The 16,203-nt window shown below is 54.0% G+C and overlaps 1 protein-coding gene across 1 annotated transcript; it reads right to left on the bottom strand.

Moving 5' to 3' along the window:
- Window positions 1–4,848: 4,848 nt before the first annotated feature.
- Window positions 4,849–5,784, bottom strand: LOC134154347 (olfactory receptor 14C36-like). The gene has a single exon (XM_062601097.1). The coding sequence runs from the start codon at window positions 5,782–5,784 to the stop codon at window positions 4,849–4,851; it is 936 nt and encodes a 311-aa protein (XP_062457081.1).
- Window positions 5,785–16,203: the final 10,419 nt, after the last annotated feature.

Here is a 16,203-nt window from a genome sequence, read left to right as displayed (position 1 = left end):
TGAGAGTGTGTGTGTGTGTGTGTGTGTTTGTGTGTGTGTGGAGGGATGGGGGAGGGGAGAGAGATGCAGGGCAGGAGGTGGGGACTGGAAGGGTGCAGAAAGCAGAGACCTGAAGAAAGGGAGCTATGAACAAAGTTGCACAGGATGCTGCTCTCCTGCTATAGGCAAAGCAGGCAACGGAGAGCGAGAAGACAAAAGACACGTTTCCCTTCCCTTAAAATTTGTCAGGCAATAGTTTGTAATTGATCCATGGTATTAGCCTCTCACGGACATGGACACGCAACTCAAGGTCATGATTTCACTTGGACTTAGACAAGTACAAGGGGAGAGGGCAGCGGGAAGATGCTATGACCTGGCTCTGCAGCACACTGCAGGGCAGGGGTCTCGTGACATGTAAATGACCATGATGACGATCAAGCCCACCTGCCAAAGGTCAGCACTGTGGCTAAGCTCTTTTCCCCCTGTTAGGGTGGTCAGGAGGGGACATTAGCGGGTGGTGTCACAGTCAGCTGAGGGGCATGGAAAACCATGCTGCCACAGCACGTGGCCCTTCCTCTACAGTCCTGCGCCCCTGCTGTCACAGGATGGCTGGTCTGTGCTGAGAGGGATTTCTGGCTGGAAACAAGCCCCGGGGAGGATGACGAGGGTCACAGGGGAGGAGAACTGCTGCTTCCAGGCCTTGCCTGGACCCACAGCAGCTGGCAGACACATCCTGAAGCCGTGAACATGGAGAGAGTTCTAGCCTGGGGGTTGTCACATTGCATTAGGCAGGAGATGCTGACAATATTGGCAGTGCCTGGTGGGGCACAACCGTCCCCTCCATCAGCTGGTGCCAGCAATCTGCTGTCCTTCCTGGAGGGAAGGTCCTCCGAACACAAATCCTCCTTCGGGCCCTCACACATCAGCTCTCCTCTCCTCTTCACCTTCCTTCTGGCGAGGACAGACAAGTCACTCCTTCTCCCATAGCCCAAGACCATTGCAAATTCCTGCCCTGCCCTCCAGCTCGCCTGCAGCCACTCGCACGTTCACTGGCACTGCATCTGAGGACACTCAGGTCTGCCCTGCAGCCATCAGCACAGCTACTCAGCACTGCTGGCCCCACACACAGCCTGCCAGTCTCCCAAGAAAGCCCTCCTCCAGCACCCCTCCAACACCACACAAAGCCAGGCAGGACACACTTTAGTCCCTTGAGCCTCACAAAAGTCCCATTGAGCAGGAGAAAGGCATTTGCAGAGTAAGACCCCATGGAGGTGAGTAATGCACATGGGCAGTAGAAACACAACCCTCATCCCCCTGGAAACTCCTGCTCCTCCTGGGGCTCAAGTTTCAGCCCTGCATCTTCCACGGGGACAGATGGGCAGGGGGCTGGGAGGGTAGGAGCTGCCTTGGGGCAGGGGCTGTCAGCAGGAAGGCTCCTGGTCTCAGGACTAGAGGCAAAATCTGAGTCCTGGCTCTCCCCAGAGCCCCCAGAGTCACCCCTGCCCCGCCCCACTGCTTCAGGGATGTGCTGGTGGCTCCATCCCTGCCACCATCAGCAGCAGTGGTATTATTCCCTCACATCTACACTAGGGATCCAGGCCCCTCCCACAACTGCTTCCCAGCTCCATACATGGGGCCCCAGCACAAGTGCTCCAGTCTGGAGTGGAGCCAAAATATCCCCAGCCCCAGGATGTGCTACTGCCCACAGAGGGCCTGTGCAGGCCCTAGGGCTGGAGGAGCTCCCAGCCCAGCGTGGGGATGTGCTGCCATGGGAGAGGGTGCTGGTGACAGCCTCTGGCTCCCTCCTCTCCTCGAGGCCAAGATCCTGCTGTTTGCAGTGCTGCAGAGCTCTGGCTGTTCCCAGCAGGGAGCCCAACTTTGCCCTGCCCATGCTAGGGGATGGAGGGGGCTCACACAACCCCACTGCTGGGCTGTGGCTTGGCTGCCAGGGCAGAGGAGAGCTGCCCCTCCCGGGACCCAGGGCTGAAACCCTCCTGCGAAGCAGAGCCAGCTCTGGGCAGCACTGGGGCTGCGGGGGTTATCGTCTGCCTCCTCGAGAGAGGCACCAGACTCTGGGCAGACGTGTCTGGCTTTGTCTCCCGGCCTGATGGTGACTGCCGCGGGGGAGAGGTGAGCTGTGCTGGGGCAGCTTGGCAGGGAGAGGAGAGCTGCCAGCAGTGATATGTCCTCATGCTTTCCTGTGACTGGGAAGGCTGAAATCAGTAAATGAGTGGAGGATGGATGCGTAAGTGGCAGGGTGAGGGGGAGGACAAAAGTGAGGAAGGAAAAAGTAGCAATGGGGAAAGTAGGGAATACAAATCACAGCTTAGGAAGGAAAAATTAACACCAGGAAAAAAAGCTGTTCCCAGAAACAGCCCGTTATTCCCTCGCTGGGGCTCATCAAGAGATCAAAGCTTTTTCTGTAAGTGCACAAACCACAGCCCACGAGACCTCAGCAGTCTGCACCATGCTCTCCCTGCAGCAGCACCCAAGCCAGGAAGACAGTGGTTTCTCTCTGGGCTTGCTTCCCCAAGCAGGCTCACAGCACATAGCCACTGTGCCAGCTCCAGCCTCACACCTGCTCCCAGGGATGGGGCTGCAGGGGCTGCTCCTGCTGCCTTTGCAGACACAGGTGCCACAAACAGGTCCTAGAGGTGGCCTTTTCCCCACAGGTGACCAAAACACTCCTGGGCCCCTCTACTCAGGGCCAGGCAGGGGGACAGGGGTCCCCTGTGCACCAGAGTCCCAGTGCTCACAGCTCACAGCACCACTGCAGCCCAGGGCCATCAGCACTTGGGACCTCTCTGTCTCTCTCTAACTCCTATCCACCACACACTACCATTTATGCAAAACAGCACACACCTCTCATTGCAGTTTCTCATTAGTGGTATGGCATCTCACACCATCCCACTGTGCTGCTATTGCATACCTTCATGCATTTCAGAGCCATTAAACCTTCACATTTGGTAAGGTATTGTACTTTTCTACTCACTGAGTGGCTTGCAGCTCCTTCACTGCCCAGCCTGCTGCCCAGGACAGCACCAGAGCCCTGACCCTGTAGTACCTCCGGTAGCTCCTGCTGCCCCAGGCAGAGCGCGGTCTGATCTGAGATGGTGCTCAAACTTGTTTCTTGCACTCATTTTCTCTCTCTGAGCTCTGTCCTGCTTGTCTCCTGGGATGTCCCTGCTCCCCAGAGAGTCTTTCCCCAGGTGAGTGGGTCTGTGCTGACCTGCACAGCAGTTCATGCACCCCTCCCCTCTGCTCCTCACAGGGTCTTGCACTACTGCTACACTGCAGTGCTATCAGATGGTGGGATTACAGCACCGTGGGGTGACCCCTGACTCCTCACTGGCTGTGCTGGTTGGGGTAGGAAGGAGAACCAGACAGACATGGCTCAACACCACCGACACTGCTAGCACGTGTTTGTGCTCATGGATGTGCTGAGAGTGATCCCAGGGTGTTTGCAATGGCAGCAGATGTGTTTTTGTGTGCCCTAGCTCTGGCCTGTGGTGTTACATGAGAGTGCATGGATCACTCTCCAGCCCCCTTTCCCTGGGTGTCCCAGGTACCCACTGCTTCTGCAGGGATTGCAGAGCCCTCCTTTCCTATGCATACCTGGGTATAGGGCTTTATGTGACTCCACCATGAAACATCCCTCACTTTGTGAGGCTCCACTCCCTGCCCACCCCTGAGGCACACACTCTTCCTAGAGATCCCCCGAGCTCTCCTGGTGGCCAGCTTCCTTTCCAGAAGGATGGCATCTGTGAGCTGCCCCAGACAGGCAACACAGAGACCACTCACCATCTCTGCTTGCACTGGTCACCACGAAAGGAGCCCCAAATCCAGCCCTCGGTCCCTGGTGGATCACACTGGGACTCTGAGCTCATCCTGCTGGGCCCATGGAGTTCACAAGCAGGACAGCAGGCCCTTTTGTGCTGCAACCCTTGGGTGTGTTTTTTACTCTCCTTTCTGAAGAAAGGCAAGACTCACGGCACAGCACGGAGGAGAGCCCCTTTTATTACAAAACGTTATTTGGGACCCCAGGTCTGACATAAAGGTGCCCATTGCCTCGTCCTGCCTGTGCTCACAGGAATGCACGGGGAAGCATCACCGTACCACCACCACATTAGGAGAGCTCTTAGGTTGTATATACACACTAGAGCACAGCAGCACAGTGTGGCAATGAAGAGAACAGCTCCGAACAGAGAAAATCCTGCTGTTGTTGGGCAGACGTGTTTCCAGGAAAGCTGCAGCCCCCATGTGACAGCTGCAGGGAGGAAATACTTGCTGTGGTAGAGGGAGAATGGTCCTGCGGAGCATAGGGTCTGTCCCCACAGGCTGCATCCAGACGCTCCTCCACTTCTGCTCTGTGCACTGCAGCCCTGTAGAGGGAAGGGACTGGCCCACTGTGATAGCTGCCTGCCACCCTTGCAGAAGAGGCATGTGAGATCACACTCTGACTGTGGCCAGGGGAGTTGAGCTCTCCTAATGCACATGGGACCCATGCTGTCAACCCATCTGTACTTGCGCAAGCCTGACTCTTCCCCCCGAGCTCCTTTGGTATCACTGCTGAAAGAGACACTGCAGTGGGAAACTCTACTCGTTGCACTGGGGCATCCGAGGGAGCTCAGACTAGTATGCCTTTGAGGTTCCCTCCTCCCTGCTGATGAAGGGGGAAGCCTGGCTTCCTCCTTCAGCACAATTGCTGGGTCAGATTCAAATGAGAGATTCCAGAGGACAAATAGCACTTTTCTTTCTTTCTTTTTTTTTTTTTTTTTTTTTGCAGGAGTGTAAATAATAAAAAAATGAATAACACATTGCTTTGATGCCAAATACGCTGGAAATGGGGAAGAGGTGCACATAGGGCAGTTACTGCTCCCGACATTGTACCCACCTGATCCGCTTCCTCACTGCATCTTGCAGCTCCTTGTTCCTCATGCTGTAGAAGAGCGGGTTTACTGTTGGAGGCACAACAGAGTACAGAACTGCCATCACCAGATCCAGAGATGGGGAGGAGATGGAGGGCGGCTTCAGATGGGCAAACGTAATAGTGCTGACAAAGAGGGAGACCACAGCCAGGTGAGGGAGGCACATGGAAAAGGCTTTGTGTCGGCCCTGCTCAGATGGGATCCTCAGCACAGCAGTGAAGATCTCCACATAGGACAGCACAGTGAAAACAAAACACCCAGAGACTAAACAGGCACTAACCACAATAAGCCTGACTTCCCTGAGGCTGGTGTCTGAGCAGGAGAGCTTGAGGATCTGGGCAATTTCACAGAAGAACTGCTCTAGGATGTTGCCTTGGCAGAGTGGTATTGAAAATGTGTTAGCAGTGTGCAGGACAGCACAGAGAAAACCACTGGCCCAGGCAGCTGCTGCCATTTTGACACAAGCTCTGCTGCCCATGAGGGTCCCATAGTGCAAGGGTCTGCAGATGGCAATATAGCGGTCATAGGCCATGGCAGTGAGAAGAAAATACTCAGCAAAAATGAAAAGGACAAGAAAAAAGAGCTGGGCAGCACATCCTGAGTAGGAAATGGCTCTGGTGTCCCACAGGGAATTGGCCATGGACTTGGGGACAGTGGTGGAGATGGTGCCAAGGTCAAGGATGGAGAGGTTGAGGAGGAAGAAGTACATAGGGGTGTGGAGCCGGTGGTTGCAGGCTATGGTTGTGATGATGAGGCCATTGCCCAGGAAGGCAGCCAGGTAGATGCCCAAGAAGAACGCAAAGTGCAGGAGCTGCAGCTCCCGCGTGTTGGCAAATGCCTGGAGGAGGAACCTGTTGAAGGAGCTGCTGTTGGACATTTGCTCCCCCTAGGCATGGGGGATCGTCCAAAAAGACAAGACATAGACAAGTTAGGACAGAATTCTCTGGGCCAAACTTTCTATTTCTTAGTACTCTGCCCCTCCAAAAACATGTATCACCTGTCCCCACCTTGGTTTGCAGCCCAGCCAGATATCCCACAGTCAAATGGTTAAAGGTCCTAAGGATGGGATGTTCTGAAGAGAGAATTGGCTCATTGCTAGCCCCTCTCCCCTGCTCCTCCCCCCGCCCCAGCACTGCCCAGAGCCCCAGAAGCTGGAGGGGGACTTGATTACCTTTCTCAAATATGCATCTCTATGGCAGGACCTGCAGGGTCAGTGTCTGAATTGCATCTCAAACACTCCTGCCCAGGGAGTCCAAGTGGAAGGACAAGAACAGCATAGACAGGTAGGGAAATACAGGGCAGTATCGTGGCATTTCTTCTGAGGGAGGCAGGAACATGGAGACTCAGGGGAACACTCAGGGTTTTCTTCTCTCCTGGGTGTCCATCAGCCAAGGAAAAACCTCATGCCATGGATCCTACAGGCTTGAGGGCAGAGAGCTGGAAAAGGTTGCCCAGAGGGGTTGTGTTTGTGGAGTCTCCTTTTCTGGAGATACTTAAAACCCGCCTGGATGCAATCCTGTCTAATATGCTGTAGGTGACCCTGCTTGAGCAGGGAGGTTGGACTAGATGATCTCCAGAGGTCCCTTCCCACCTTACCCATTCTGTGATTTGGTGAGCTGATGGGTGAGAAGAGGAGATGTTGAAGTCTGCAGTTTCCTCCCACACTTTGACCATGACTGCTGCCTGGAGCTATCCCTGCAGGGAGGGACGTCTCTCTCCTGTCACTGCTCACAAACCCCATTCCCCTCATGGGGCGCTCAACCTTGCCCTGCAGACACCTCCCAGGGGCAGGCAACTGCCCAGGGGCATCTCAGTGACACAGGGGCTAAGGAGCAGGTGAGATATACCCTGATGAGGCTGGAAAGGTGATGCTCGTTCTGTCTGTAGGCTGTGGGGTGGATGAAGAGATTTGCTGAGTTCCCTCCAGAATTGCAGCTCGCTCACTGTCAAGTTTTGGAGCCTCAGTTGCCTGTCTAAATCTGACAGATCCAGCAACATTTCATCCCACCCACAGACAATACGACTGAAGGCAGAGACTCATGGATGTCCCTTCCCTTTCAAGTATGCCCTGCCTTGACCTTCCTTTTGGAAACCCCCCTCCAGAATGTTCGCAGGGTGAGCTGGAGCTGTGAGCAGCCCTGACCCAGGCAGCATCCCCTCCACAGCAGAATAACCTGTCCTGCAGGGGTGTGATCCTCCCACCCAGAGCTCCTCCCCACAGCACTGTGGGGAGTTCCCTGGGCACGCTGAGTGCTGACCCTCGCAGGTGGCAGAGTCACTGCCCTGGGCGCACTGCACCCTGTCGTGCAGAAACACTGCTCTGAATTACAGCCCTGGGCAGACCTGAGTGCACTCCCTGGCTTCACAGCCCTGCAGCATCCCTGGAAGAAGGAAGCAGGATGCCCTGTCCCTCTGACAGGGTCCCTAGGAATCCCTGCTCTGAGGCACCAGCTGCTCCACACCAGAAAAATGGGGATACCCATTGTGAAAGATCCTATAGGCCATGGAATGTGCTAGCTTCAGAGAAAGCCTCACGGTACCTCACCTGCACTGCCCTGCAGCCACAGACTTACTGTGTTAAGGGCGGCAAAGATTTATCTCCCAGTGAGCTCTCAGCTGTCCTCCCACTCCTGATTGCCTTTAACTTCCTTCTGTCTCACTCATCTTGCTCACCTTGCTTGTCTCCTCTGGGCACCTGGCAAGTGCACACCTGCAGCCCTGCTGCTGTATGCAGAGGAGCTGCTCCTGGGCAGAGTTGCTTCTCAGCAGTGCTGCCACATTGCCATGAGCTCATCCCTCCATCTCAGGAGCCTGGCCCTGCTTGGGAATAGTTGCCCAGCTGAAGGTGTGACTTTATCTGTCCTTCGTACTCCCTCCTCCTGGGAAATGTTCACTGAAGCAGACTGAAACAATCATCTCTAGTCTCTCCCTAGGAGAGACTGAAGAGACACCGATTCCAGCATTGTAATTTGTCACATCAGGGGATGGTTTTCTAAGAGAGGTGGAAATGTCCCACTCTGGAAGACTCTATTCTCAGCTCAGGACACCCCAAGAGGGACAAGAAGGGAGTTTGTTTCCCCATGGCTCAGGTACAGTTCAGATGAATCAATCCAGGCATCATATGCCCTTTAGAAGTCCCTGGTCTGGAATGGGATTCAGATCCCTCCTTTGGACTCCACAAAACACAGGTGGTGGCATTCTCATTGCCCACACTGAACTGTGAACAACACAGATGTCTGCATGCAAGCTCCCTGTCTACACTCTTATTATTATCAATGGAGATGGAGGGTGGGAATCAACTGTTCAGACAAAAGCACCTTGTGAAATATGAAGAGACAGCAGTGATCCAAGATACGTGACAGTGTCTACCTACTCTGAAGGATAAGCTGTGAGCCCCGTGTCCTTCTAGAGCCTGAGGTGAGAGCCAGGTGAGGAATTTTCTTGGCTCCCCGAAATGACACTGGATGCCTACTATGACTAGAGCTCTGCTCTCTAGGAAGCTGAGACTCGTGCACATCTCTACATTGCAGATAGTTAATGTAATTCAGGGCAGACACTTGATTTAGTGACAGAAAATAGATGAGCAGGACCATGTCAGATGCTCGGGGTGTCCAGCACAACCACCGCTCTAGCAGACACAGCATGGGAACTACACCCCTCCAGACTCTGGAGACAAGAGAGAAAGTCTGGAGAAAGGAAGACTTTCCCTTGGTTGAGGAGGATCAGGTTAGAGAACATTTAGGCAAACTTAACATCCACAAATCCATGGGCTCCAATTGGATGCACCCACCAGTACTGAGGGAGCTGGTGGATGTTACTGCTAAGCCACACTCCATCATCCTTGAAATATTATGGAGAACAGAGAGATGCCTGCAGCCTGGAAGAAAGCCACTGACACTCCAGTCTTCAGCCAGGGTGAGAAGGATGACCCAGGAAACTACAGGCCAGTCAGCTTCACCTCCATCCCTGGAAAGCTGATGGAGTAGCTCACCCTGCAGGTCACCTCTAAGCATATGATCATGCTTAGAAGGAAAAGAAGGTGATCAGGAGTAGTCAGCATGGATTCATGGAACTGAGATGTGGTGGGACCACTCATACAGCTAGAGGGCTGTGAGGGCAGGGTCCAAACTCTTCAGGAGAGACTGCTTGAAAGGTAGTTTCAGACAGGATGGAGCTTTTCTTGGTTTTGGCAAACAGCATGAGAAGGGGAAACAACTACAAACTGCAGCTTGTAACGTGCAGATGTGACTTCAGGAAAAGAAATGTCACCTGAAGTGTAGTGCTTTAGTGCAACAGGTCACCCTGAGGGAGTCTGTGACCAGCTACTGGCTTTGTGTTTCAAGGAAAAGCAAGTGAGGGCAGGGAGACATCAGTAAAGGCAGAGAGATCCTGCAGTGGTAGTGAGGTGAGGAAGCAGGTTGGGTGTCTACAGTCTGCAAGGAAAGAGGAGGAGGTATGAGACAGCGTAGGACAGCCTGTGGTGGAAACAACCAAGGGTGAAAGCCGAGGCTGAAAGCTCCCAGCAGAACTGAGGTCTTTGTCCTTTGGCTATGGCTGTTGTCTCTGCCACTAAGGCCTCTGAGAAGAGGTGGTTTCCTTACGGCACTGAGGCCTTGCTGCCTCCTTGTCCCCGGGAAACCCAGGAGGTGCTGTACCATTGTCCTGCTCTCGGTATGGCGCACCCCCACACTCACATTGCCCTAGGAAGAGGCCTGAGCACAGTGCGAGGGAAAGCATCACCCTACCCAGGGCCAGGGTGTCAGTGCCTGGCCATTTTGATTGACAAAACTCACCCAGCTTTGCATGACATTGGGGCCACCTGCACATTTCCCTTGCCTACTTGCAGCTAGTGCCTCCAACTTTTGGGTGTAATCGGCCCCTGGGGAGGCTTTCTGAGTAATGGCCCTCAGTGGGACTCACTAATGCTCCAAGAAACTTTGGCATTTGCTACTGACTTTAACTACTTGAGAGGTTTGTTCAGTCTCCTTTCAGTACCTGAGGCTCTGGATCAGCACCAAATACACTTGACGGGTCATTAAAATACTCAAAGCCCTAGCAACCCTTCTCACTCCCCCTGATTTTCTTCAGTTCTTGGGTGGCTCATGGGAGAGGTCTCAGGAGTGTATTTACAAGAGCAAGCTGTCAATGAAGACCTGAAAAAGAAAGGGCTTCTGCTTTTTAAGCTCTCTTTACTTTTCGGGTTACAGAGAAAGTGATAGCCACACTCTCCAGATCATAGTAACCTGGAGTGTCTCTGCCAGAATGAAGTCTGAGCATGGAGGAAAAGCAGTAGTTTTGACAGGAGACATGTATGGACAACCTTCCTCCTCACTTCCCAAACCCAGACAATCTTATGCCTCTTGGTGGCCTATCAGCTACTCAGGCAGACAGGACCTCGCAACCACTCATCCCAGACAGCAGTCAGGTGCTCCCATCAGCTTCACCTATAGAAGTGACCTCACAACCACTTTCCCATCCATATTCCTGCTCCCGGTCCACCACCTGCAGAGACAGAAGTCACAAAGTCACCTCCAGGTCAGGGCCTCCTCCCATTCAAGGAGCTTCTGAGACACAATCTCATTAAAATGTCACAAAAATATCAGCCTCCTGGTGGCCTACTAGCTCACCAGATACAACTGATTTTGTAATCACCTACCAAGCCAATGGGCCTGCTGCTGCTCTTTCCTCTTCCCTTACGGAAATGACCTCAGCATGTTCTGAATGACCTCACAATCAACACCCTAGCCCTGCGCCTCTTGGTGGCCGATCAGGTCCTCGCACAGAACTGACCACACAAACAGTTACCTGAGGCATGAGCCAAGGGCAGACCTATGGGCTGCTCAGACAGAGGTGACCTTACAATCATCTACCAAGCTCGTGTGGACACTCATGACCCTTCAGCTTCTCACATGGACCAAGTTTCCTTTCTTGCTTATGAGATCACTTCTGTCTCAGCCTCTGATAGGCTAGTAGCAGCATCATGGCTGGGGCATGGGCGTGTGAGGACACTCCTGCCTTAGTAGCTGATAGACCAGCAGCAGGCACATGTCTTGGATGCTGATTATGAGGTTCCTTGTATCTCATCAGGAGTAGTCAGCATAGATTCACCATGGCGAAATCACGCTTAAGCAACCTGACAGCCTTCTGTGATGGAACGACTGGCTGGGTAGATGATAGAAGAGCAGCAGATATTGTCTCCCTTGATTTCAGCAAAGCTTTTGACACTATCTTCTCCCATAACATCCTCACAGGTAAACTTAGGAAGCCTGGGCTAGATGAGTGCACAGCGAGGTGCATTCACAACTGAATGGCAGAGTTCAGAGGGTTGTGATCAGCGGTGCAGAGTCTAGTTGGAGGCCTTCAGCTAGTGGTGTCCCCTCAGGGCTCCGTACTAGGGCCAGTCTTCTTCAGCTTAGTCATCAGTGACCTGGATGAAAGGACAGAGTGCCTCCTCAGCAAGTGTGCTGATGATACCAGACTGGGAGGAGCAGCTGATACACCAATGGGCTGTGCTGCCATTCAGCAGAACTAGACAGGCAGGAGAGTTGGGCAGAAAGGAACCTCATGAAGTTCAGCAGAGGCAAGTGCAGGGTCCTTCACCTAGGCAGGAATAACCCCAGGCAGCAGTACAGACTGAGGCTGACCTGCTGGAACGGAGAAGGACCTGCAGGTCCTGGTGGACAACAAGTTGACTATGAGCCAGTAATGTGCCCTTATGTTCAAGAAGGCCAACAGTATTCTGGGGTGTATTAGGAAGAGTGTTGCCAGCAGGTCCAAGGAGGTAATGCTCCCCTCTACTCAGCCCTGGTGAGGCCGCATCTGGAATACTGCGTCCAGTTCTGGGCTCCTCTGTACAAGGGAGACATGGCACTATTGGAGAGAGTCCAGTGCACGACCACGAAGAGGATTAGAGGACTGGAGGGTCTCTCTTACGAGAGTGCTGCCAAGATCCCACAGCCCATGCCAGAGTGAGAAAAATCCAGGTTCTGCAGGTGGTCTCCCTGTTCGACAGCAAGCAAGAGTCAACGCTACAGCCCACCCTGGCAGAGTGCTCCATGCACATGGGGAAGAGCTCTCTTTCAGGGTGATGCGGCCAGGCCCTTCCTGATATGAGGGCTCACCCCTTCCCAGTGTCAGGCTGGAACGCTGCAGCGGGCAGAAGGACCCTCTTGTACTGGGTGCCCTCAACTTGACCAAGAGCAATTCATGCTCTGCACAGCTGAGTGTTAGAGCGGATACAGGAAGATGAGGTTTCCTGCCAGTTCCTCCCAAACCTCCTCTGCACCCAGACAGCTCAGCATTCTACTGAGTATACCAGGGCTGCTCTGTTTGGTGTCACACTGGGACCCCACAGCATGACCGTGATCAGCCGTTCCCAGTTGAGGAGGGGACACACATGCACCCTCAGCAGGACCTGAGTGTCCAGAATGCCCATGTCCTCTGTGGGACCAGTCCTGTCCTCCCAGTGCTGCTGAGGATGCCCCAGCACCTCCCCCTCATTCCACTGCTGATGTCCTGTGACAATCTGCCCTTCCTGGCTTTGCAGGTGCTGCCCACAAAACCTACCACTGCAGCCAGCGAGACCCCACAGAGGCTCCACACAAAGCAGTGATGTAGATTGCCTTTTGCATAGGAGACAGCAGAGCTGGTGAGGGCTTGGGACAGGGCAGCAGAGTGTGCTGGCAGCTCGGCCCCACTCCTGGCTTGGGAAACGGGACCAAGGCCCTTTTCCTGGTGTATCTGAATGAAGGGCCCTGAAGGGGGGCACAGTGGGTCCCACCACATCGTCTGCCTCATGGGGCTCTGACCTAGGATCTGCACTGACGTCTAGAAGCCTGTGTCAGTGTGTCTGAGGCGCAAAACTCTCTCCACTGCCCACAGCACCTGGACAGCTGGTCTATGCCAGTGCGACAGGATGGGAAGGGACGATACAATGCCTGTTCAAGTTTCCCTGGAAGGATCCAGGATGCACTGCTAGCAGAATCCTGGACAGTCACAGGGAGGTCTTTCAGGAAGGAGCCTTTGAGCTCCCTAGTGAAAATCTGGGCTGGCACTCCTGAAGACCTTGTTAACCAAAAGACAGCACAAGGCAGAAGGTGGCTCAGAATGCAGCAGGTGTGGCTGGATGACTTCTGTTCTGGAGGAAACAGGCTGGGAGCTGAGAAAGCAGCTCCCTTCAGCACAATACCCCCCACCCCAACTTTGCCCCTACCTGTGATTGATCCCCAGGTCTTAGGTGGAGGAAGAGGCCAGGTGGAACCCTAACAGCACTGTGGCATCTTTGGCTTTGGTGCTCAAGCAGCCCCTCCCGCAAATGCTGCTAGGTGCCTGGCACCAGCAGCAGCCCCTGGCAATGCCCACGGGGAAATCACTGCCATGTCGGGAGCAGGCAGGCAGGACATAGGCACATCTCTCTCCACATCCTGAGAGCAGGGAGATGGGCTTACGGGGAGCTGGGCCAGATCTGTTGGCCAGGGGTGATAGTGGCAGTGCTGGGGACAGCTTTCTGCCACCTGCCAGGCTGCTCTTCACCCTGGGAAAGACACTGCTGTCAATGGAAAGCTCCAGGGAAAAAACCTTCCAACTTGGTCTTGAGCCAAGGGAAGAGACAGATGCTATAGCTGAACTCTCAGCAGAGATGAGAGATGCCTCTCCTCTGCCCTCATTTCTCTCCCCTAGAAAAGGGACTGGGGACAGATGGGAGCCTGCTCAGCAGCGCAGCGATGATGCCACTTGCCAGCCCCTCCCCCAGGACGAGGGCTGGCTTCATCCCTCTACCTGCAAATGCCTCCTTTCCTTTTTCAGGCAACAAAGAGGGCCAAGAGGACCACATCAGATACCCGGATAGAGCAGGACATGGTGAATAGTGGCATCGGTGCCCAAGTATCACCTAAGCAGACAGCTGAGGCCACAGACCTCAGCAGGAGGGGCTTTGTTTGGGCTCTGCCACTGGGCACAAGTCCTGGGCTCCTGGGCGAGCTCAATGTCATGTTCAGCTCCTGCACCAGAACAGCTTAATCATAGCAGCCACAGCCTGGGCAGAAGAGAAGATCATCTTGCCCTCTCTCATGGCCCTGCCAAGGAGACCCATCCTTTCCTACATTCTCCATTGCCTCACTCTGAATCCAGCTTTGGACCAGCCTTGGGACAGACATGTGGTGCATTCACCCCTTCCCTGAAGAACAAGCTGCCTTTGCAGCTGAGGCTTCTCTCTTGGGAGAATAACCCTCCCCATAAAGATGCGAACAGGGACCCAAGCTTTTTGCTGCCATCAAATGGGCCTGCAGCCCTAGCTGAGTCTTCTCTTGACAAACCCAGGAATTTAAGTCAGAAACAACTGTTGTAACCCCCAATGTGCCACTGTCTTTAGTTTCAAAAGACAAGTGGTGTTGGATTTTGAGTTTAGGGACCACCAGGAGGACAGAGCACAGCCAGGCGTCATCCCCCGCAGTAGTTCACAGCCATCAACTGGGTCACCAGAGAGGAAAAGAAAATCAAAATTCTGATGGAGAAGAGAGGCAAGATGCAGTGCAAAAGGGCTATAAGGCAAAAGGCTCATAAGGCAATGGGCTCCTAAGTCTGTAATATACTACATGCAGATTTCTAATAGATACAATTTCTGTGTAAATTGTACAGTAGTCTGACAGATTAAACTATGCTGTAAACTTTACTATACCCCCTTACTTTGTATTGCAACATGTATGTAATAACAAAAGCAAAAATAGAAGTGTATAATGTTCTCTAGAGAGAGCTGAGTAGTGTTGCTGGGGAGGTCTCGGGCAGGGAGCTCTGTGTAGACTGGGAACTCACTGAACCCTGCAGGGTCTCTCTTCCAACATCATCTGGGACGAGGGTGGGGAGCAGGTAGCAGGTTCCTATGGCAGGGCCTGGTCCTTGCTGCCCCATACCTGCCTGGCCCCCATGGCCCCCTGAGCCACAGGACGGCACCACGAGGCCTTTGGGGGGATTTGAGGAGACTCCCCAGAGCCAAGTGCGGGTGGTTCTGTGCCCCCAGCAGGCAGGTCGGTCTGTGGCCACTAGGGCCAGCAGTGGACGAGCAGCCGTCCACATGGGGCCGGGTGCCAGGGACTTTCCTTGCACTGCTGTGCCCAGCAGGTGGGCCAGGAGTGGGAACTGGCTGGGCCACAGGGGCCTCCTGTGCCCCCAGCCCTCTGGTCGGGGTCTGTTTCCCTTGGGGTCCTCATCTGCCCCATTCTTAAGCTACATCTCAATATTCCTCTTTGAACGTTAAGAAAATGCTATAACCATCGATTACATGATGTGAATACTCATCAATTTAAACAAATACATGGAAATGTAAATGCTGCAATGGTTATTATTTTCAAAAAACATTTCAACTTTTTTTGGGGGGGAGGAAGAGCTCCTTCTACCTTAGCACCAGGCTTACACTTTCCAGAGGCCACTTCAGGGGGCTCCGATGGTTATACTGCTCTCTCTTCCTTCTGCAGAGATTGGGCTCAGTGCTGCCAGAGAGGGAAGGACTTGGCAGGGGGCAAGGTCTTCCTCGATGGCTCCTCAGGTAATACACCACAACCTCCATCCCTCTGTCCCTCAGCGGCATGTGTGCAGGCAGGGGCAATAGGAAACCACTCCGCCACTGGGATGCTCCATCCCCATGTCCACTGAGGTGATGTGGAGCTGCAGAGAGGCCACAGCATGTGCAGACAGACTGGCTGTGAACCCAAGCTGAGCCCTGGCAGAGCTGGGACACAAATGAGGCCTGAAACCAGCACTGGGCGAGAGAGATGTGCTGGGAGATGAGCAACATGACTGTGCCCGACCGCGCAAAGGCACTCAGTTCTCCACGCACCACAAAATACACACTGGGTGAGCCCGGTCTCCCCTACAGCACCCTCGGTGTGTTTTCTGGGGCCCCCGGAACCCTCCCAATGCCCTCAGGAGAAACCCGGACCCCTACGCCTGTCACCGAAGGATGGAGAGCTCCAGCCCAGCCGCAGGTGGCAGGTGCTAGGCCAGGCTGGTCCGGGTGGGCGAGCACAGACAGCCCCACAGGGGCATGCCATTGGGTGCTCTCCTTGGTGGATTGAGAATTGGCTGAAAGGCAGAGCTCAGAGGGTTGTCATCAGCAGCGTGGAGTCTAGTTGGAGGCCTGAGGCTAGCAGCATCCCCCAGGGCTCAGTACTGGGTCCCATCCTGTTCAATTTTTTCATCAATGACCTGGATGAGGGGACTGAGTGCATCCTCAGCAAGTTTGCTGATGATACCAAGCTGGGAGGAGTGGCTGACACACCTGAGGGCTGTGCTGCCATACAGA

The sequence above is a fragment of the Rhea pennata genome, unplaced genomic scaffold, assembly GCF_028389875.1.
Source record: "Rhea pennata isolate bPtePen1 unplaced genomic scaffold, bPtePen1.pri scaffold_26, whole genome shotgun sequence".
NCBI classification, from domain to species: Eukaryota; Metazoa; Chordata; class Aves; order Rheiformes; family Rheidae; genus Rhea; species Rhea pennata.
The sequence above is the reverse complement of the archived record's forward strand: the minus strand, read 5'-3'. Positions and strand labels throughout refer to the sequence as shown.

Bases quoted from the DNA above. Each gene is read 5' to 3' on its own strand.
- LOC134154347 (XM_062601097.1), bottom strand. From the start codon at position 5,784: ATGTCCAACAGCAGCTCCTTCAACAGGTTCCTCCTCCAGGCATTTGCC.